General features: G+C 42.6%; 1 protein-coding gene across 2 annotated transcripts in view; it reads right to left on the bottom strand.

The window, feature by feature from the left end:
* Positions 1 to 23,214, bottom strand: part of LOC139265759 (fibronectin type-III domain-containing protein 3A-like) — a 207,236-nt gene that overhangs the window by 60,435 nt on the left and 123,587 nt on the right. For both annotated transcript variants that reach the window (XM_070883127.1, XM_070883128.1), the window contains exon 6: positions 5,401 to 5,697. In XM_070883127.1, coding sequence (XP_070739228.1) covers positions 5,401 to 5,697 — 297 coding nt within the window. The remainder of the gene's footprint in view (positions 1 to 5,400; positions 5,698 to 23,214) is intronic.

Here is a 23,214-nt window from a genome sequence, read left to right as displayed (position 1 = left end):
GCTGCTGGTGGTAGTGTAAGGACTAAGGAACAAATGAAAATATTTTCATTGGAACAGTATCAAATAAACAGTTCTAAGTTTTGCCAACTCGTAAATTCAATTTCAGTTTTATTCTTTCATTAAAAGCTAGGTGGATTTTAATTGTTTTAAGCAGTACATGATTATTTTGAAAAGCATGAATTAAATTTAATTTCCCATCCTGACTTGGACATAGTGCCATTCCTTCATCGTCGCTGAGTCAAAATCTCCCTATCTAACTCCCTATCTAACAGTATTGTGAGAGCAACTTCACAAGGATTGTAGCGGTTCAAGGTGGTTCACCAGGGACCTTCTCCAGGGAAGCTAGTGATGGGCAATACATGCTGGCCTTGCCAACAACGCCCACATCTCCAGAATCTATTTTTTTTTTTAAATTCCCATTGTCTCAACTTTGATTCAAGTGCAATTTAGTTATCCCATCTCATCCACAGCAAACTTTGTGGATCCCAGAATGAGAATAAAAAATGGCAATACTGAGGGTGCATGTTTGAGTATAGGTACTCCAAAAGATAACACCTTCCTGTAACAGAACATTTTATCTTTGACACAGTTACTGGGGAATGGAACTCATCAAAAGCTGCCAATTTGAATGAGTAAGGAGGTGGCTGTCAAGATATTCTTCCTCTTTGCAAGAAAACACCCTAGATTCCCTCAAGAGAGTTATTGTGCTGTGAGCATTGGACATTGTCTACCCTTATATACATAGCAAGAGACTGCAGGATTTTAACCAATCCTGTGTGATAAATACACAAGGTTGATTGTACAAGTTTTCTTGCATCAGTGAACAACATGCATTTTCAATCTTGAGTTTAGCAATTCAAAAAAGGTCACAATTCAACCATTCTAAGGTTCTGACTCTCGCCATTTATATGCACATTCATCCTAATTAGTCACATTTGGCAAGTAACCTAAACAGTCAACATCAAATCACCAAATTTTCCATTTGCAATATGCTGTTATTGCTGTACTTCTTTGAGCAAGAAATACTTGTGATAATAAAGCTAACAATATCTAACAGAAATAAAGCTGAATATTCAATGCTCAGTGGGCAAAGAGGCAGAGAATGGTATTTCACTCTTTGTCCGGCTCAATGCAAAAACTAAGTCCTTTGTATTTAATCCAGGAAGCACAATTTTGTATTCGACATTATTCCATTGGCTGAGAATTCGTTAGGCTTTTGGACATCAATACAAACCCCAAAAAGTTTCATAAATCGGTGTCCCTTTTAAAAGTGCAACAATTGCACGATTAACTTCTAATTTCTTTTGTTTTTAACTCTAGCTAGTTCAAAAGCAAATATATTTCTAAAGTCATAAAATCTGATATAAATGTAGAATTTTTTTGTTTAGGGCATAATGGAGATCTACTTCTATCACAATAGAAACATAGAAACATAGAAAATAGGTGCAGGAGTAGGCCATTCGGCCCTTCGAGCCTGCACCACCATTCAATAAGATCATGGCTGATCATTCCCTCAGTAACCCTTTCCTGCTTCCTCTCCATACCCCTTGATCCCTTTAGCCGTAAGGGCCATATCTAACTCCCTCTTGAATATATCCAATGAACTGGCATCAACATCTCTCTGCGGCAGGGAATTCCACAGGTTAACAACTCAGTGATGAAGTTTCACCTCATCTCAGTCCTAAATGGCCTACCCCTTATCCCAAGACTGTGTCACCTGGTTCTGGGACTTCCCCAACATCGGGAACATTCTACCTGCATCTAACCTGTCCCGTCCCGTCAGAATCTTATATGTTTCGATGAGATCCCCTCTCATTCTTCTAAACTCCAATGTATAAAGGCCCAGTTGATCCAGTCTTTCCTCATATGTATGTCCTGCCATCCCGGGAATCATTCTGGTGAACCTTCACTGCACTCCCTCACTAGCAAGAATGTCCTTCCTCAGATTAGGAGACCAAAACTGAACACAATATTCCAGGTGAGGCCTCACCAAGGTCCTGTACAACTGCAGTAAGACCTCTCTGCTCCTATACTCAAATCCCCTACCTATGAAGGCCAACATATTATTTGCCTTCTTCACCGCCTGCTGTACCTGTATTCCAACTTTCAAAGACTAATGAACCATGACACCCAGGTCTCGTTGCACCTCCCCTTTTCCTAAATCTGCCACCATTCAAATAATATTCTGTCTTCGCGTTTTTGCCCCCAAAGTGGATAACCTCACATTTATCCACATTATACTGCATCTGCCATGCATTTGCCCACTCACCTAACCTGTCCAAGTCACCCTGCAGCCTCCTAGCGTCCTCCTCACAGCTCACACCGCCACCCAGTTTAGTGTCATCTGCAAACTTGGAGATATTACACTCAATTCCTTCATCCAAATCATTGATGTATATTGTATAGAGCTAGGGTTCCAGCGCTGAGCCCTGCGGCACTCCACTAGTCACTGCCTGCCATTTTGAAAAGGACCCGTTTATCCCGACACTCTGCTTCCTGTTTGCCAACCAATTCTCTATCCACGTCAGTATATGACCCCCCAATACCATGTGCTTTGATTTTGCACACCAATCTCTTGTGCGGGACCTTGTCAAAAGCCTTTTGAAATTCCAAATACACCACATCCACTGGTTCTCCCTTGTCCACTGTACTAGTTACATCCTCAAAAAAATTAGATTTGTCAAGCATGATTTCCCCTTCATAAATACATGCTGACTTGGACCAATCCTGTCACTGCTTTCCAAATGCGCTGATATTTCACCCTTAATAATTGATTCCAACATTTTCCCCACTACTGATGTCAGGCTAACCGGTCTTTAATTACCCGCTTTCTCTCTCCCTCCCTTTTTAAAAAGTGGTGTTACATTAGCTACCCTCCAGTCCATAAGAACTGATCCAGAGTCGATAGACTGTTGGAAAATGATCACCAATGCATCCACTATTTCTAGGGCCACTTCCTTAAGTACTCTGGGATGCAGACTATCAGGTCCCAGGGATTTATCGGCCTTCAATCCCATCAATTTCCCTAACACAATTTCCCGCCTAATAAGGATATCCTTCAGTTCCTCCTTCTCACTAGACACTCAGTCCCCTAGTACTTCCAGAAGGTTATTTGTGACTTCCTTCGTAAAGACAGAACCAAAGTATTTGTTCAATAATAATGAATCCATTGAGCTCCCATGATATGTTAAACCAGTTCCCTCACAGAGCTAGCCTTGGTAAGTCAACAGTTCTCACTCATTGTCTAATAGAACAGGTGAACATGACATTGGATGATGAGATTAGTACATTTAAAATAAAAGAGAGGGGTATATTAAATAAACTAGTCAAACTCAGGATAAAACCCCCGGATGGATTGCATCCACACATTTTAAAAGAATCTAGGGAAGAGATAGCAGAGGCATTACTACATATATTTAATAATTCATTAGAAAAAGATATAGTGCCAAAGGACTGGCGGATAGCTAACGCAATACCTATATTTAAGAAGGGGGATAGAACATGTCCAATGAATTATAGACCAGCTTATCAGTGGCAGAAAAAAATAATGGAATCCCTACTAAAGGAGAAAAAGAACATCTAGAAACCAAAAATATAATGAATAGTCAGTATGGATTTCAAAAGGGAAAGTCTTGCTTGGCCAACCTCATTGAAATTTTTTGAAGAGATAACAGAGAGAGTAGACAATGGTAATGCAGTAGATGTAATTTATCTAGATTTTCAAAAGGCCTTCAATAAGGTACCCCATAATAGACTGATGAACAAGGTCAGAGAATGCGGAGTCAGGGGACAAGGGGTAAAAGGTAGCTATTCACAGTAGCCGAAGGTGAGTAGTGGTGTTCCACAAGGATCAGTGCTGGGACCACTGTTGTTCACAATTTATATTAATGATTTAGACTTTGGAATCAAAAACACAATTTCTAACTTTGCACATGACACCAAATAGGGGGGATAGTTGATACTGAGGAGGACTGCAACAAATTACAGGAGGACATTTATAAACTTGCAGAATGGGCATATAATTCTCCCATATCAAGTTCAACAAAGATGAATGGTAGAAAGAATAGGGAGGTCACTTATTACTTGGAGGGTGCAAGTCTAGGTGAGGTAGAAGAACAAAGGGATCTCGGAGTACAAATACACAAATCATAAAGTTGCGACACACATTAGTAAGGCTATAAAAAAGCAAACCAAGCACTAGGGTTTATTTCTAGAGAGATAGATTTGAAAAGTAGGGAAATTATGCCAAACCTTGGTTAGGAGAGTACTGCGTATAGTTCTGGTTGCCATATTATAAAAAGGATATGGAGGCACTGGGGAGGGTGCAGAGAAGATTTACAAGGACGATACCAGAAATGCGAGGGTATACATATCAGGAAAGGATGAACAGGCTGAGTCTCTCTTTTCTTGAAAAAAGGCTGAGGAGTGACCTAATAGAGGTCTCTGAAATTATGAAAGGTTTTAATAGAGTAGATAGAGAAAGAATGTTTCCACTTGTGGGGAAGAGCATAACTAGAGGCCATCAATATAAGATAGTCACCAAGAAATCCAGCAGGGAATTTAGAAGAAACCTCTTTACTCAGAGTGGTGAGAATGTGGAACTCGCTACCACAGGGAGTGGTTGAAGCGAATAGTATAGATGCATTTAAGACAAGCATATGAGGGAGATGGGAATAGAGGGTTATGCTGATAGATTTAGATGACAAAAGACAGAATGAGGCTCAAATGGAGCATAAACGGCGACATGGACTGGTTGGGCTGAATGGCCTGTTTCTATTCTACTGATACTCATAAAATTTTAATACACTGTTGCTACATAATTTTGAATGAAGTGTTGTCAGCAACCAGAATCACAAGTGCAAGAAATCAGTTCAGAACAGATGCAGTTGATATTTTGAATTCAACAAAAGGTATCGGATCCTTTTAAATTTATTATTGAATGGCTTTAAATGGGCTTTTCTTCTGTATGAATTGGTTTAAATATATAAAATTCTGGTGGTATTTGCTTCTCCCACTGCAAACTGTGCGAAAAGAGCAAATGCACAGCTGTGTATAGTCAAATTCATACTTCAAATGACACTTTAAAAAAAGAAGAGATTTCAAACGTCTTTACAATAGTAATGATTATAAAATGTTTCATTGTTAAGAACAATCTGCATCACCAAGCAGTTGCTAAATTTTGGAACAATTTCCAAGTTCCATCTTTGAATGGTTTGTTTGCAAACCGAAGTATTTGAACCTCCAGAGATCTCACTGCACAGTAAACACCTTGTGCCTTGAGAACTCGACTAACATAATATTTACTGAAGTCATTCGGCTACGCAAACAATCATCATCCTAAATTTTAACACATGCTTGCACTTTTCCAGTGTATCTAAGGAAACAGATACAAGTTCTTACCTCCAGCCTCTGCATCGACCTGTGGGCTGCTTCTTGCTTTCCCAGGCGGCTTCAGTTTTGCTGGCCCTGTTGCAATCCCCGTCACACCACACGTAGCTTGTCCCTTTCCATATCCATTTTGTACATTTGTAGGCGAACTTGAATGACTTTTATGTGGAGAAGGAGGGGGGCTATTGGGTTTATCTTTCTGTCCTCCCACTTGTCTATCTTTAAGTCTTTTTTGCAAACGTTCATGTGCTTTAAGAGTCCTTTCATCTCTGTGGTTGAAATTTGACCTTCCATGTGGTGAGCGGGATTCTATAAGAAAATAAGTTGCAGAAAATAATCAATGTTGTGAAACAAATGCATGTTTTTATTCTGTCTTTGTTGATATTACACTATACCACTGGTCTGTGCAGAAGCCGATCATTGAAAATAATGCTTTTATTTTGCTTTATTCTATTTCCATTCGTTCATTTTCTCAATTCCCATACAACCTTCATCTGCAATAATGGGAGATCCTAAACAATAGGTACAGTTACGGCTGGGTCTTGACATTCCAATTTCTCTCCAAGACTACACACACACTGTCTAGCAGCCCAGACAAGAATTGGCACAATGTCTGAGGGCAGATCGAGCATCATGCAACACTGAATTGAAAAAAACCTACACAAGTTGCACACTGTCATTTCTTTCATCCTCATACTGTTTGGCTTTCATTAGTTTATCTCTGCATTTATCAATGGGTTTTGTTGGTTTTAAACCAATTGTGACTGCTCTTCCTTAATGTGCTATACAAATTGCATCCTTAATTTACAGTATTAAGGAGAATTGCTGTGGGAATGAAGAGCTAGGACTTGAAGCAGATTGTGATACTTACAAGGTTTATCCCTAGTTGAAGCACAGACCACAGAGAAACGGACAAACTTGGCGAAGTTAAATTACACTTGCTGTGAGAAGTAGAAAGCACTGTGGGAGGTGAAGCACTGGGAATGAAGAATTTGTTTGGGTTCAGGTCCGATCCATTTATTGAATGATGATAAAGAATTAAATTTAAAGAACTGAAAATTACGAGCAACACAAAATAAAAACCCTCGTCATTTGAATATAATTAATACTGTAACTTAAATGACAGATATGGCTATTGAAAAAACTCTCACTTTGATGAACATAAAGTGGCCTTAACAGAACCAGCAACAAACGTACGATTGGGTCTAATGCTTCTGATTCTTCTTTACTGGACAGCATTCTCTGTTGGGGCTTATTGATGGTTGAATTAAAGAGTTTTCGCTAACCTCCATGAATGACTCAGACTTGTATCATTTGTGAATGAGGATGTTTAAAGAGGAGTGACAGCTTCTCTGGTACGTCACAAAAGTCAGAGGCAGACACACAGAATTAATTATTATGCTGTAAATATATATATACTTTTTTTTCATAGAATAGACAGCTCAGAAACAGACCATTGGGCCCAACTAGGTCATAAGAAATAGGAGGAGTAGTAGACCATCTCGCCCCTCGAGCCTGCTCCGCCATTCAATAAGATCATGGCTGATCTGGTCCTGGCCTCAGCTTCACTTACCCATAACCCTTGACTCCCTTCAAAAATCTGTTTATCTCCACCTTTAATATATTCAACAACCTAGCCTCCACAGCTCTCTGGGGTAGAAAATTCCAAAGATTCACAACACTCAGAAGAAATTCCTCTTCATTTCCATTTTAAATGGATGATCCCTTATTCTGAAATGATTCCCCCTAGTTCTAGAGTCCTCCACGAGTGTAATCATCCTCTCTGCATCCACCTCAACTCCCTCAGCATCTTGTGTGTTTCAATAAGATCACCTCTCATTCTTCCAAACTCCAATGAGTCATGTGCTGGTATTAATAATCCACACGAGCCTCTTCCCATTCCACCTACCTTATCTCAGCCTTTCAGAATACCATTCTATTCCCTTTTCTCTTATATACTTGTCTAGTTTCCTTTTAAAAGATTCCAAGCTTTTTGCCTTAACCACTTCCTGTGGTAGTGAGTTCCACATTCTAACCATTCTGAGTAAAAAAAATGCATTTTTATTTCTCGATGGATTTATTATTAACGATCTTGTATTAATGACCCCTTGTTTTGGATTCTCTCAGAAATGTAAACATTCTCTCCACATCTACCCTGTCCAACCCAGTCATTATTTTCAAGACCTTTATCAGGTCTCCTCTAAGTTTTCTCTTTTCTAAAGAAATAAACCCCAACCTGTTCAATCTTTCCCAATAGCTATAATCTCTTGGTTCTAGTACCACCCATGTAAATCTTTTGTGCACTTTCTCCAGTGCTTCTATGTCCTTTTTATAGTATGGAGACCAGAACTGTGCACAGCACTCTGAAGTGTGCTTGACCAGAGTCCTATACAAGTTTAAGATAACTTCACTACATTTGACTTCTATACCCCTAGAAATAAAACCCCCCATGTTTTGTTAACATTTTAATTGCTGTGCTGACTTGCAATGCTGTTTTTAATGATTTGTTCACCTGTATCATAAGAACTTAAGAATTAGGAACAGGAGTAGGCCATCTAGCCCCTCGAGGCTGCTCCGCCACTCAACAAGATCATGGCTGATCTGGCCGTGGACTTGGCTCCACTTACCCGCCCGCTCCCCATAACCCTTAATTCCCTTATTGGTTAAAAATCTATCTATCTGTGATTTGAATACATTCAATGAGCTAGCCTCAACTGCTTCCCTGGGCAGAGAATTCCACAGATTCACAACCCTCTGGGAGAAGAAATTCCTTCTCAACTCGGTTTTAAATGCTCCCCAGTATTTTGAGGCTGTGCCCCCTAGTTCTAGTCTCCCCGACCAGTGGAAACAACCTCTCTGCCTCTATCTTGTCTATCCCTTTCATTATTTTAAATGTTTCGATAAGATCACCCCTCATCCTTCTGAACTCCAACGAGTAAATCCCTAGATTGTTTTGTTCTTCTACCCCAGTTTCTTATTTTATAAAGTGTAGATAATGGGGCCGATTTTCATCAAGGCCTCCGCCCGCCCAAGTGCCACCCAATGTATCACCGATGTCCCTCGAAGGTTGGTGGGCGGCAAATGGATGACGTACACCGCCAATCTGGGCGGCAGCGGGCGGGAGGTCTCATTCGCGGCGGCAGAGGCGCTTGCCGCCGAGGATGGAGTCGGGCCCACAAAGTGTCAAAGACCTGGAAAAAAGATTCAGCAGTAAAAAATTTAAAAAACTATCGGAAGACCCACCTCCAGGGGACCCCATGCAGGTAAGTCGCTGTGGAAATTTTAAAAAAATGTTCACTTAGCTTTTTTTCAGGTTCTTCATACTCACCATCGGGGCCAGATTAGCCTCCTCGCAGTGATCCAACCCCCATTCTTCCACTGACTCCTGCCCGCAGGAATATGGGAGCTCGGCGGGCGGGAGGTCAGTTGCGCCACTCGGCCGTCCACTGACGTCAGCAGGCCGTTCCCGGTGGCTCTCCCCTCCCGCCTACTCCAGGCCACCTCCAAAGTGGTACTCGGCGGATCAAGAGGCACAGTGTCGGTGGCAGTGGGCAGCAGCAGGCGGTGAGGTGATGAATTTCAGCCCCACTGTTTGTTTTTCCAACCAAAGTGCTTCACCTCACATTTATTTATGTTAAAATTCATTTGCCACTTAATTGCCCAGTCTGCAAGTTTTCTAATGTCGTCTTGTATTATGTTGCATTCTTCCTCAGTGTTAGCTATACCCCAAGTTTGCAAATTTTCACAGTTACTTGTTCCTCAGTTCAAATCATTAATGTACATTATGAACAGTGGTCCCAGCACTGGTCCTTGTGGAACACCACTTTCTACATTCCTCCAATCTGAATAACTACCCTTTACCCTATTCTCTGCTTTCAATTTTTTTTTCGCCAATTTGCTATCCATTCAATTATTTGTTCGCTATCTCCACATGTCCTAACCTTTTTCATAAGCCTATTGCGTGGTACCTTATCAAAGGCCTTTGGTAAATTATAATATATAACATCTACTGCATTATCCTTGTCCACTCTTTCCATTTCCTCTGCAAAGAATTCTATCAGGTTATTTGAGCGTGACAAGCATTTTGGAATCGACATTGACACTTTTTTTTGTTATAGTTGCTGTCTCTGGAAGCTCTATCATTTATATAGGCTAGATTCCAATATCTTTGCTATCACGGACGTTAAACTGACTGGTCTGTAGTTCCCAGGATTTGTTCTATCTCCCTTTTTGTATGTAGGAATATTAGCTGTCCACCAGTCCTCTGGCAGTACCCCCGCTTCTATGGAACTTTTGCATATAAACTGGTGCCTCTGCTATCTCCTGCCTCGTTCCCTTGAGAATGCATGGGTGCATACCATCCAGACCTGGAGTGCTCTCCTCTTTTTGTTTAGCTAGTTTGTCAATTATTTTCTCACATTCTCTTCCAACGTAATTTTTTAAAAAAAAAGTTCATCCTCCAGTGAAGTGCCGACATCGTTACCTTCTTTAGTAAAAACTGAGGTGAAGTTATTCAACACAACTGCCATTTCTCTGTCATTACCTGTGAGTTTATCTTGCTCATCCTTTAGTGGCCCTATCCCTACTTTAATTTTCTTTTTGTTATTTATGTGTCTATAGAACACTTGATTTAATTTTGTATTCCTGGATCATTTGATTTTGTAATTTGGTGTGTTTTGAACTTCTCTCCTAAGTTCTTTATATTCCGTTTGTCCTCTTCTTTAGAATCCAAGTACTTCTTGTACGCCTTTTTTTTTTTTAAGATTCAATTTTCCTTTAGTTCTTTATTCACTCAGTGCCCCACATTTAGCTTGCTTGTTTTTGGCTGTCAGTGGAATATATTTCACTAGAAGTATTAATTATCCTTTTAAAGATTTTCCACTGTTTTCTGTCTGTGTCTTTCAAGATTTTCCCTGTTTACCTTCTTCCGTTCCGCCATCATTTCCTCATAATTTTCTCTTTTTCAATCTATTACTTTAGTCTTTGTCCTACTTAAGTCACTCTCAATCGTAATCTTGAACCATACTATGTTGTGATTACTACCAAGATGCTCTCCCTACTCTTGTCTTATCTGTTCTGTTCATTACCCATTACAAGATCCATTAGTGATTCTTTTCTCATTAGACTGTTTATGTACTGAGTGAGAAAGGAGTCCTGTACACACTAAAAACTTGATTCCCTTTTCTCCTTTCACTACTTCTTCCTGCCAGTTTATTTGGGGGTACTTGAACTCTCCCATGATTATTGTTCTATTCCTAATACTTACCTCATAGATTTGCCTACATATTTCTTCTTCCAATTCCCTATTTAGTGGTCTATAGTATATCCCTATTGGGGTGATAGATCCCTTTATATTTTAACTCAATCCATACAGATTCTGTATCGATCTTACTGCGAGTTATATCTTTTTTCTACCCGACAGCTACTCCACCTCCCCTTTCCTTCCCAAATGTGTTATAGCCGGCAATATTTAGTTGCCAATCTGTTCTCTATGTAGCCAGGTTTAAGTCATCCCTACTATATCCGGATTCTCTCTACAAATTATTGTTTCCAGTTCATCCATTTTGTTTCGACTACTATGTACATTACTGTACCAATAGTTAAAATTGTTTCAATTTATTATTCCTCTCTCTTTGTTCGTAGTAGTTATTTTACCTTTATGCTCTATGACTTCATCCGATCTCTGGCCACTCGTGTTATCCTTATTTCTTCTTTCAGTTTATCCTTTACTCTCTTTTCCTGATTCTTTTATTATTAGGTTTCTGTAATTTCTAGCAGTTTCCGCCTCCCATGTTATTAGTTTAAAGTCTTATTTAGACCCCTTGTTATCCTTTCCGCCCCTATTTAAAAAAGGAGGCAGACAAAAAGCAGGAAACTATAGACCAGTTAGCCTAACATCTGCGGTTGGGAAAATGTTGAAGTCCATTATTAAAGAAGCAGTAGCAGGACATTTGGAAAATCAAAATTCGGTCAGGCAGAGTCAGCATGAATTTATGAAGGGGAAGACATGTTTGACAAATTTGCTGGAGTTCTTCAAGGATGTAACAAACAGGGTGGATAAAGGGGAACCAATGGATGTGGTGTATTTGGACTTCCAGAAGGCATTTGACAAGGTGCCACATAAAAGGTTACTGCACAAGATAAAAGTTCACAGGGTGGGGGATAATATATTAGCATGGATAGAGGATTGGCTAACTAACAGAAGACAGAGAGTCAGGATAAATGGTTCATTCTCTGGTTGGCAATCAGTAATTAGTGGGGTGCCGCAGGGACCCCAACTATTTACAATCTATATTAACGACTTGGAAGAAGGGACTGAGTGTAACGTAGCCAAGTTTGCTGACGATACAAAGATGGGAAGAAAAGCAATGTGTGAGGAGGACTCAAAAAATCTGCAGGACATATACAGGCAAAGTGAGTGGGTGAAAATTTGGCAGATGGAGTATAATATTGGAAAGTGTGAGGTCATGCACTTTGGCAGAAAAAAGTCAAAGAGCAAGTTATTATTTAAATGGCGAAAGATTGCAAAGTGCTGCAGTACAGCAGAACTTGGGGGTACTTGTGCATGAAACACAAAAGGATAATATGCAGGTATAGCAAGTGATCAGGATGGCCAATGGTATCTTGGCTTTTATTGCAAAGGGGATGGAGTATAAAAGCAGGGAAGTCTTGTTACAGTTATACAAGGTATTGGTGAGGCCACACCTGGAATACTGCGTGCAGTTTGATTTCCATATTCACGAAAGGATATACTTGCTTTGGAGGCAGTTCAGAGAAGATTCACTACGTTGGTTCCGGTTGAGGGGGTTGACTTATGAGGAAAGGTTGAGTAGGTTGGGCCTCTACTCACTAGAATTCAGAAGAATGAGAGGTGATCTTATCGAAACGTATAAGATTATGAGGGGGCTTGACAAGGTGAATGCAGAGAGGATGTTTCCACTGATGGAGGAAGACCAGAACTAGAGGGCATAATCTTAGAATAAGGAGCCGCCCATTTAAAACTGAGATGAGGAGAAATTTCTTCTCTCAAGAGGGTTGTAAATCTGTGGAATTCACTGCCTCAGAGAGCTGAGGAAGCTGGGACATTGAATAAATTTAAGACAGAAATAGACAATTTCTTGAACGATAAGGGGTTATGGGGAGTAGGCAGGGAAGTGGACCCGAGACCATGATTGGATCAGCCATGATCGTATTAAATGGTGGAACAGGCTCAAGGGGCCATATGGCCTACTCCTGCTCCTATTTCTTATGTTCTTATGACCTTGATGCCAGTCTGGTTCAGGAGCAGCCAGTTCCAGTGGTACAGCTCCTTCCTGTCCCAGTACTGCTACCAGTGACCCATGAAATGGATGCTCTCTTTTCCACACAACTTCTTTAGCTACATTTTGACAGGAGCGATTGCCCAAACTTTCTTGATAGAGAATTCAAACAGGCTGAATTTAGACAGGTTGAGAAAACACAGACTCCCATGCCTACGTGCGACTGAGCACATTGCATTAAGTCATCAATCAACTTGACATTTTAGGACCTTTGGTTAGCCAGCCAATTAAAGGTTAAAAGACTATCAAATGAGCCAATAAGGTCAAAGAAGGAGAGTTCTTTTCTGTAAATTGAAACAGGTATAAGTACAGCCATTTTGACCATGTGGTCTCAGAAGGACAGACCTGGCTTAAAGCCAAGAGCTTGTTGCTGCTGCCAAAATAAAGTTACATTAAAACTACAACCGGAGTTCGTATTTCATTGGAAATTAAGAGATCTAATAATTTTGGCGTCACGAACACGATTGCTGAGGGAAGAAACTGAATTTTGGACATCAGACCTACATACTGAGGTAAGGACTCCTCTTTATAAAAGTCCTCGGTCAAAGGTCTAAATTCGCATCTCCTTCTACGCGATTCCGAAAGCCTCCAGTTTGCGAACCCTCCGGTTGGTAGTCGGCTCGAGGTCCCATAGACGTCTAACTTCGGCAGTGTGTTAGTTAATTAATCACTGACCCACTGATCGGCTGGAAAGCCGACGACTTGAGACCCCAGTAAAGAAATCAGTATTATGGCAGCAGGAGATAAGAGCAAAGAATTGCCTACAACTGTTAAAGGTGGGCAGGCACCATCTGAGGTTTCGATAGATGAAGTCCTCAAACAGTTGAAAGAATACATAGAGCAACAATTCAACTTATCTAAAACCTGTATTAAGATCGACCAAAAGTACGGAACCTCCAAAGGACAATGGTCCTTGGACGAGATTGAACGGTTCTGGGGAAAAACGACTCGTATGAAAAATAAAGAGCGAATCAGATGGTCCCTAGCTGTTATCGGAAAGATCTGAAAGCGGAATGAAATTATAATGCGTTCCCAACATGATCGAGAACTGACCAGTACAAAGGACCAATTGCAAGCTGTTTGTGCATAGCTGCGACAGAAAAGACTTGAACTTGAAAAGCTGGAAGCGGAAGTTAAAGATCTTAAAGGTGAAATTAAAGAATGGAAAAAATCATTAGGTCAAGAGACAGTAATAGGAAAAGGAAAATGTATCGGTCAATTCCCAGGGTACCCATGTTTGGATAAATTAAAAGCACAAACCCGAAGACACGACCGAGGAATAGATACAGATTCTGAATCCTCCGACGATACAGGGTCGTAGGATGAAGAATTAGGGGTACGCTTTGCCCCGTTTAAAAAAAGACGAGTTGTAGTCAAATCAGAAGAGACTGCGGTTGAGGGCGGAACCAAAAAAACGAAGAAAAGGCTGCATGAAAAATACTTTGTTCATGATCCGGCAGACCCAGAGAAAATTGATAAATGGTCCAAGGAGTTGCCCGATCCAAAGAAAGGGGGAGTAAAAACGTGGGACCAATTGGACCGCTGAAGAAATATATATTAACTTCATCCCTGGGACGGAGTGCAAATTTTGACCACAATGGTGCCAAAAACACAAGGAAGAAAACTGCACGACAAGGTAGAAGAAGCTTTGGAGCAGGATGAGCAAGAATTAAACGCAGGGTGGGAGGCGATTAAACACTGGCTGCAAGCCTTCAGTCCAGCTAAGACAGACTGGGGAAAAATTGCAGCCTGCCAACAGAAAGGAAGAGGAGGTCCTGGAGTATGACGAGCGGTTTAGATGTATGTGGCTAGAACATTCGGGTATGAATAATACGGATGAGGAAATGGATGAACAAGTGTTTGGACCACTGAAAGCAGCTTTCGTGGCAGGTCTAAAGCAAGAACTGTCCAAAATGCTTAAGGTAGTGTTACCAGACTGGGAAGGAAGAGGAACTACCTTTGCAGCATTGGTGGATCGATGGAACCAATTAGATCGGGATATGGGAGCTAAAGTCCGAGCTCTGCAGGCTGTGGGATGGAAATCCTAGGATTCCTATAAACAGTTATTAGGAAAATTACCAGGAAAATGTCATTATTGTGGGAAAGGTGGTCACTGGGCCAAGACGTGGAGGGCAAAACAGCAATGTCGTGGCCGGGGAAGAGGACGCAGCCAGGGATACAATTCATCCAACAAACCAGGCTTGTCACAAGATAACGACCTCATAGAAGCATTTAAGCGACTGACAATACAACAGAAGGAGTTACTTGGGATATCAAAAAACGATTAGAGCCCGCCCTGGCCCTGCTCCTCGCACTAATACAACAAAGGGGAGATGGGATATATATAACTGAGGGTGGGCGATAAGGATGTGGACTGTCTTTTAGACACAGGGGCGGAATTAACATGTTTACCCCTACAATATGGAGACTTTTTGCCGTTGGATGGTAGGGCACGTACAAGCCTATGGAGTTGGGGGCCATAAAATGGAAATGAAAAGGACAACACCGGTACTTATAGGGCTGGGTCCACATGAACTAACCACGTCGGTCTGGATAGGCCCAGTATATCAACCCCTTTTGGGAATGGGTGTTCTAATCCAAATAGATTCATGGTTGCATTTTGAGGATGGTCGGGTGACATGGTCAATTAGAACTTTGAAGAAAGAAGAAGTGAAGGAACACCCGATATGGGCTAAAGATAAGAACGATTGTGGCCTACTCCAGATGGAGCCTGCGTCATTTATCGGGACCAAGTCTCCATGTACTAAACAGTATCCCATCAGTCCAACTGCCATTGCGGGAATCTTACCGGTTATTCAGCAATTGGAGAAACAAGGGGTGCTTATTAAAACACAGAGCTCCTCCAATAGCCCTGTGTGGCCGGTACAGAAATCTAATGAGACTTGGCGTTTGACTGTCGATTATAGGAAAGCTAACCAGTGTATTGATCAAAAAGCTCCTTTGGTCGCAGATCCCTCCACCATTTTTAATGCCCTCAAACCGGAACATAAATATTTCTCGGTTATAGATATGGCCAACGGATTTTGGTCGGTGCCTCTGGCACCGGAGGTTCGACAGTGGTTTGCTTTCACGGTCCAAGGACAACAGTATACTTGGACCCTGTTACCGCAGGGTTTCCACAACAGCCCTATGGTATTCCACATGGCTTTACAAAGCCATTTGCGAGAATTACCTCCCCTGTCATCCAATATGTAGACGATATCCTGCTAGCTTCAAACACGGAAGAACAGCATGAACAAGATTTACGAGCTTTGCTGGACCACCTTTGGCTGAAAGGACATAAAGCCAACATCGACAAAGCACAAATATCCCAAGAAGAGGTTGTATACCTGGGACAAAAGATTTCACAAGGAAAGAGAGAACTTACCCAGGATAGAACTGCAGCCATTCGGGCTGCTAAAAAACCCACCACTATTCAGGAACTGAGGTCTTTTTTGGGATTGTGTAACTTTAACAGAAATTGGATTGACTCCTTCACACAGCTTGCTCAGCCATTGAATGATATTTTAGAGGGGAAACGTGCCTCTAAAGAAGCCGTCACCCTCACTAAGGAACAGCAAGAGGCCTTCCTGAGTTTGAAAAAGGCTTTGTGATCGGCACCGGCTCTGGGAATCCCCGACAGTGGGAAGCCATTTATCCTGTTTGTCCATGAGAAAGAAGGATATATGACAGCTGTACTGACACAAGAACATGGGGATCGGCAAAGACCTATTGACTATTATTCTGCAAAACTGGATGCGATAGCCCTCGGATGGGGAAGTTGCCTAAGGGCCATGGAAGCTACATGTCGAGCGGTAATGATCACTGCGGGTCTAGTCCTCGACTAAAAGCTGATTGTCAAGTGTCCCCACACCGTATATGCTTTGCTGTCTATGAATAGAATGTCTCAGGTGACAGCAGCTAGATAGACCCACTGGACAGCAGTTTTGGAAGCTCCTAATCGCCATATCGTTCGGGCCAGCCCGGTTAATCCCGCAACTATGCTCCCGATGTCAGAATCGAGGGAGCAAGAGGGGGGGGAAGAATGTGAAGAGCATGACTGCGTGAAGATTTTAAAAAAAACAGAAGCAGCCGCCTTAGCAGCAGAGGAGCCTCTGCACAACCCAGACCTCATCCTGTTTACAGATGGTTCCTCCTTTGTTGACAATGGTACCAGAAAAGCAGGATGGGCAGTTACAACCTTATATGAGGTAGTGGCAAAAGGATGTTTACCCTCAGGAACGTCAGCACAACAGGCCGAGTTACGGGCCCTGTCAGAAGCATGTCGAATAGCAGAAGGAAAAACAGCTAATGTCTACACAGATTCGCGTTATGCTTTTGGAGTCGCTCACGACTTTGGTCTGTTATGGCGGAAAAGAGGATTCCTCACTGCTGCTGATTCACCTATCCGAAATGGAAAAGAAGTCCGAGACTTACTAGAGGCCATACAATTACCTCAGGAAGTGTCCATCCTGAAGTGTAAGGCCCATACCAAGGAAAATACCACCAAAGCACAGGGAAATGCCCTAGCTGACCAGGCAACTAAAGATGCCGCCTCACAGGGCGTTCTCCCAGAAGAACCCAACACAGATGTGCAGATTGAAAGCACTCAGGACTCTGACACGAGACCTTCAAACAATGCAAGGCGAGTGCTCCCGAGAGGAAAAATGGACATGGATTGAGGCAGGAATTAAGCTATGTGAAGATGGTGTCTGGAGGCAAAGAGTTACCAACAAGCCAGTCGCGCCACAAGCGCTTATGCCTTTTTTTAGCCCAACAGATCCACTCATGGGGACACTTGGCCTCAACAGATGACGGCACGGTTCCAGAAAAGCTGGTGGGGTCGGGGATTTAAAAAACATGCCCAGCTGGTAGCAGACCGCTGTGTGGTCTGCCAGAAAAATAATTCTGGACCCATCACAGTAATGCCCCAACTGAGGCCCCCTGGCCCTGTCGGACCATTCCAGCATCTGCAGGTTGATTGTATATCTCTTCCTTCATGCCAAGGATACATTAACATTCTTGTCATGGTCGACAGATTCTCTAGATGGGTAGAAGCTGTCCCAACTAGAAGAGCCACAGCCAATCATACTGCAAAGGTCTTGTGTAAGGATTACATTCCCCGATGGGGAGTCCCGAGTAGCATTGACTCAGATCAGGGAACACACTTCACAGGTGCTGTCTGCCAAGAAGTCTGTAGGTTACTGAACATTACGTGGGATTTACACTGCCCTCATCATCCACAATCATCAGGACAAGTCGAACGAATGAATCGAACTCTGAAACAGCTTGCCAAATATCACCAAGAAGGAACACCATGGCCCCAGGCACTACCAATAGTGCTATGTAGCATTAGGGCAACCCCGAACAGAACTACAGGTCTAAGCCCATTTGAAATTATAACAGGAAGACCCATGTCGCTGCCAGACTATTGATTTAAGGAAAGCTGATGTTCACTTAATGAGTGACATTTTGTTATCATTCTGTCAGGACCTAACCAATGCTATTAGTTCTGTTTCCCGACAGCTATCGGCAGCTTGGGGTAATCTACCCGAAGGAGGACACGACATCATCCCGGGAGTCTGGGTGTATGTGAAAAAGTTGCATGAAGAACCTTTGGGTGCCAAGTGGGAGGGACCTTATCAAGTGTTACTGACCACCCAGGCAGCTGTTAAAGTCCAAGGAAAGAAAGCCTGGATCCACGCTTCACACGTTAAACGAGCACCCGTAACTGAAGCTGAAATCTAAGGACAATTACTTTTTGCAAAAATGTATAAGTTTACTGTATTACTGATTGTAGGTATTCTAGGCATAGGCCTACTTCTTACTAGCCGACCCTCTGCACCAAAGGGAAATAGTAGAGTACCAAGGGAATTACATGTAAATACCTTTTTATATATATCATACATTTATGCCAAACAAGGTAACATTTCTAGTTGTTGGGTGTGTGCGCATATTCCTATTCACTCAAAGGGAGGGATTCCCTTGAGGCCAGTTCCCTTGAATATCTCGGAAATGGCTGAGTGGATAATTTATCAAAACAAAACAGGCAAGGCATTTCAGGATACGGAAAACTAGGCACGTAAATGGAAGTCAGCAGGTTACAATCTGACTACCTTTGAAGAGGGATACCAACCATGCTGCAATAATTCCAAACGGCCCCCATTTTTTGTTATCACTAATACAACGGGAATAGGAAGACCGGGGGAATCGGTCTGTCTGATTAGAAACATCAAAGGAGGCCAAAATATGGGGTATAGTAACTGCTCCCGAATTATAATATAATCAAGCCACGGAACCGTCCAAACTGGGCCGATGTGGGAATTCTTGACGTAACGGGGATTCTGAATAAAATAGATGGAAAAGCCTGGACAGGCCCCGGAGTGTTGCTGACAAAGAAACAGCTAATATTCATTGCCTATAATGGCACCTATTGGGTGTGTGGCCACAAGGCCTACCCTTGGCTGCCCCAGAATTGGACAGGATCCTGCTATTTAGCCTACATTGTGCCTTATATGTATCATATAAAGTCACTGTCGGAACATTTACACCGTCCTCAGAGAGCTATCACAGAAACAGAGAGGTTCTTTGCCATTCTGATCCCCAGGTATGGGACCGCCAGACTGGCAAGGGAATCCATTAATATGGCATCCGTTGTGGATCGAATAGCCAATGATACCTCAGAGGCCCTAGTTAAAATCAATGCAGAAATGGTAGCAATCTGCACAGTAGCCCTACAGAATAGACTGGCCCTCGATTACATCCTGGCTGAAAAGGGAGGTACTTGCACCCTACTCGGAACTGAGTGTTGCACATATATCCCAGATAGCTCCGAAGAAATTACCCACTTAGCGGAGCATATCCAAAAGGAGGTAGAAAAACTTAAGCAACCCCCATCATTCACTTTGTGGAGCGGAGCCACTGAATGGCTAGGTTCAATAGGAACTTCATTGGTGGAAGGTTTAATTCTATTCATTGTAATTATTTTACTTTTATATTGTTCGTTTATGTTGATTAAATGTTGTTGCAATCAGGCGGCTGTAGCTGCTGTCCCGCATGTGAGACACCTTGTAGGTCCCAGCAGACCGTCTGTACGTGGCACAGGGGTATGTTATGCTTAAGGGAAGATTGTTTACTGGTTGAATTAAGATAATGATTTGGATTAAATTGGAATAAGGTTAATTGAGCTACTAAAACTAGAATTCCATTGTGACCACGACGGAACTCGGGTTGGTGTAAATGTGTGTGGAAGCTACTAGTCCGGACATGTGGCGAAACAAATCAACAAATTTTAGAAGGAAACTCTTAACATGTATGAAATTATTTTATAGAATGTTTAACCAGTGATACCTGATGTTTTATGATTCAGTTTGTGAAAGAATCAAAAGGGGGGATTGATAGAGAATTCAAACAGGCTGCATTCAGACAGGTTGAGAAAACACAGACTCCGATGTCTACGTGCGACTGAGCACATTGTATTAAGTCATCAATCAACTTGACATTTTAGGACCTTTGGGTAGCGAGCCAATTAAAGGTTAAAAGACTATCAAATGAGCCAATAAGGTCAAAGAAGGAGAGTTCTTTTCTGTAAATTGAAACAGGTATAAGTACAGCCATTTTGACCATGTGGTCTCAGAAGGACAAAGACCTGGCTTCAAGCCAAGAGCTTGTTGCTGCTGCCAAAATAAAGTTACATTAAAACTACAACCGGAGTTCATATTTCATTGGAAATTAAGAGATCTAACATTTCTTATGTCGTTGGTTCCAACATGGAGCACGACAACTAGATCCTACCCCTCTCTTTCCAGAGTCTTATCCAGCTGTTTTGCGATGTCCCTTATCCTGGCACCAGATAGGCAACACACCTACCAGGGGACACTATCTTGACTGCAAAGAATAGTGTCTATCCCCCTAACTATAATCTTTCTGCTCAGAGTTGGGGTAAAAATAAACAGAGTGTGTTCGGAAGGGGCAAATAACAAATGTAATAGGGCATCAGGGAGTATGGAGTCATCAGAGAAAAATAGAAAAAAAATCAAAGCTAAAGGCACTATATATGAATGAGCAAAGCATTTGCAACAAAATAGATGAATTAACAGTGCAGATTGAAACTAATATGTTTGATTGAATAGCTATTACGGAGACATGGTTGCAAAGTGACCACGGTTGGGAACTATATATTCCAGGATATTTAACTTTTAGAAGAGATATGCAAAATGGAAAAGGAGGAGGGGTAGCCCTGATAATAAAGGATGGGATAAAGACAGTAAAGAGAAAAAGTAGAATCTGTTTCGGTGGAGCCAGGAAACAGCAAGGGGCAGAAAACATTGGTGGGAGTTGTTTATAGGCCCCCAAACAGTTGTTGTAATGTAGGGCAGAGTATAAACCTGGAAATTAGAGGCAGCTGTAACAAGGGCAATACGGCAATCATGGGGGACTTTCATCCATATATAGACTGGGCAAACCAAATTTCCAGTAAATGGGCCCAAATTTCCACATGATTTGCGCCTGATTTTTAGGAGCAACTGGTGGAGAACGGACTATCTTAGAAATCGCAATTCTCCACATTTTTTTTTCTGCAGTTCTAGTCAGGTAGAACAGTTCTACTTTGGAACAGAATTTTTTCTTCAAAAGGGGGCGTGTCCGGCCACTGACGCCTGATTTGAAAGTTTCCACAGTGAAAACGTACTCCAAACTAAAGTAGAATGGAGCAAGTGAAGATTTTTGTAGAACTGAAATAACCTGTTCTACACATTAAAAAATCAGGCGCAGGTTACAAATTAGGCGTCCAGAACGAGGTGGGGGAGGAAGGGAAGTCATTAAATTCTATAATAAATCCTTATTTATACTTATACAAATATTATATAAATAAATCCAACCTGAATAAACATTCATAAGCCAAGAAAAGATTAAATAAACCATCTTCCTACCTGTGTGAAAGTGCTTCAGCCAGGGAGAATTCTGCAGCCGTTCGTGCCGCTGAGCGGGAGGGGGTGGGGAAAGAAAGCCGTTCGTGCCGCTGAGCGGGAGGGGGTGGGGAAAGAAAGCCGTTCGTGCCGCTGAGCGGGAGGGGGGGGGGGAGGAGAAAGCGGTTTGTTGCCGCGGAGGGAAGGGAGGGGAAGGAGACAGCGGTTTGTTGCCGTGGAGAGAGGGGAGGGAGGGGAAGGAGACAGCAGATTGTTGCCGTGGAGAGAGGGGAGGGAGGGGAAGGAGACAGCGGCTTGTTGTCGCGCAGGGGAGGGGAAGGAGACAGCGGCTTGTTGCCGTGGAGGGAGGGGAGGGAGGGGAAGGAAACAGCGGCTTGTTGCCGGAGAGGAAGGGGAAGGAGACAGCGGCTTGTTGCCGTGGAGGGAGGGGAGGGAGGGGAAGGAAACAGCGGCTTGTTGCCGTGGAGGGAGGGGAGGGAGGGAAAGGAGACAGCGGCTTGTTGCCGTGGAGGGAGGGGAAGGAAACAGCGGCTTGTTGCCGTGGAGAGAGGGGAGGGAGGGGAAGGAGACAGCAGTTTGTTGCCGTGGAGAGAGGGGAGGGAGGGGAAGGAGACAGTGGCTTGTTGCCGTGGAGAGAGGGGAGGGAGGGGAAGGAGACAGCAGCTTGTTGCCGCGCAGGGGAGGGGAGGGAGGGGAAGGAGAGAGCCATTTGTTGCCGCGGAGGCGAGGGAGGGGTAGGAGACAGTGAGAAGGGTAAGCCTCAGTGCTGATGGCAATGTGATTTTATTAAAAAATGTTCAAAAATTAAACAGCTTCAAAGAACTACAAAAATGGCCGAGTGCCAATGTTTTTTTTCCACACTGAGCATGCGCGAACGCTCCAACGCGCACGCGCAGCGTTGCCGGCAGGAAAAAAACTAATTTAAATAGTACCCGCCCCCTCCCACTTACAAAATCGGCGCGAGTGTAGGCTCCGCCCCCCTGAGCGTCGCGCCAAACAGACAAGGAGCTGCAAAGCGCTCGAGAATAGCGCCTTTTTTTTTCTGCCGCCGTTTTAGGCACGAAAACGGGCGCCCAGCTCGGAGGGGCGCCCGTTTTTTATCCTGTGGAAACTTGGGCCCATAGTGTGGAGGATGAGTTCATGGAATGTATACAAGATAGTTTTCTGGATCAGTGTGTTGAGGAACCAACTATGGAACAGACTATTTTAGATCTCGTATCGTGCAATGAGAAAGGGTTAATTAATAACCTTGTAGTAAAGGGGCCTTTAGAGAAGAGTGACCATAATATGATAGAATTTTGAAAGTGATTTAGTTCAATCTGAAACTATGGTCTTAATCTAAACAAAGCAAACTATGTAGGTATGAGGGGCGGGTTGGCTACGGTAGATTGGGAAACTACATTATGACAGTAGACAAGCAATGGCTAGCATTTAAAGAATTAATACATAATTTACAACAAATATACATTCCTTTGAGGCACAAAAACCCCGCAAGACAAATGGTCTAACAAGAAAAGTATTAGATCAAAGGAACAGACGTATAATGTTGCCAAAAAAGTAGTAAGCCTCAGGATTGGCAG

Source organism: Pristiophorus japonicus, chromosome 6, assembly GCF_044704955.1.
Source record: "Pristiophorus japonicus isolate sPriJap1 chromosome 6, sPriJap1.hap1, whole genome shotgun sequence".
NCBI lineage: Eukaryota > Metazoa > Chordata > Chondrichthyes > Pristiophoridae > Pristiophorus > Pristiophorus japonicus.
The sequence above is the reverse complement of the archived record's forward strand: the minus strand, read 5'-3'. Positions and strand labels throughout refer to the sequence as shown.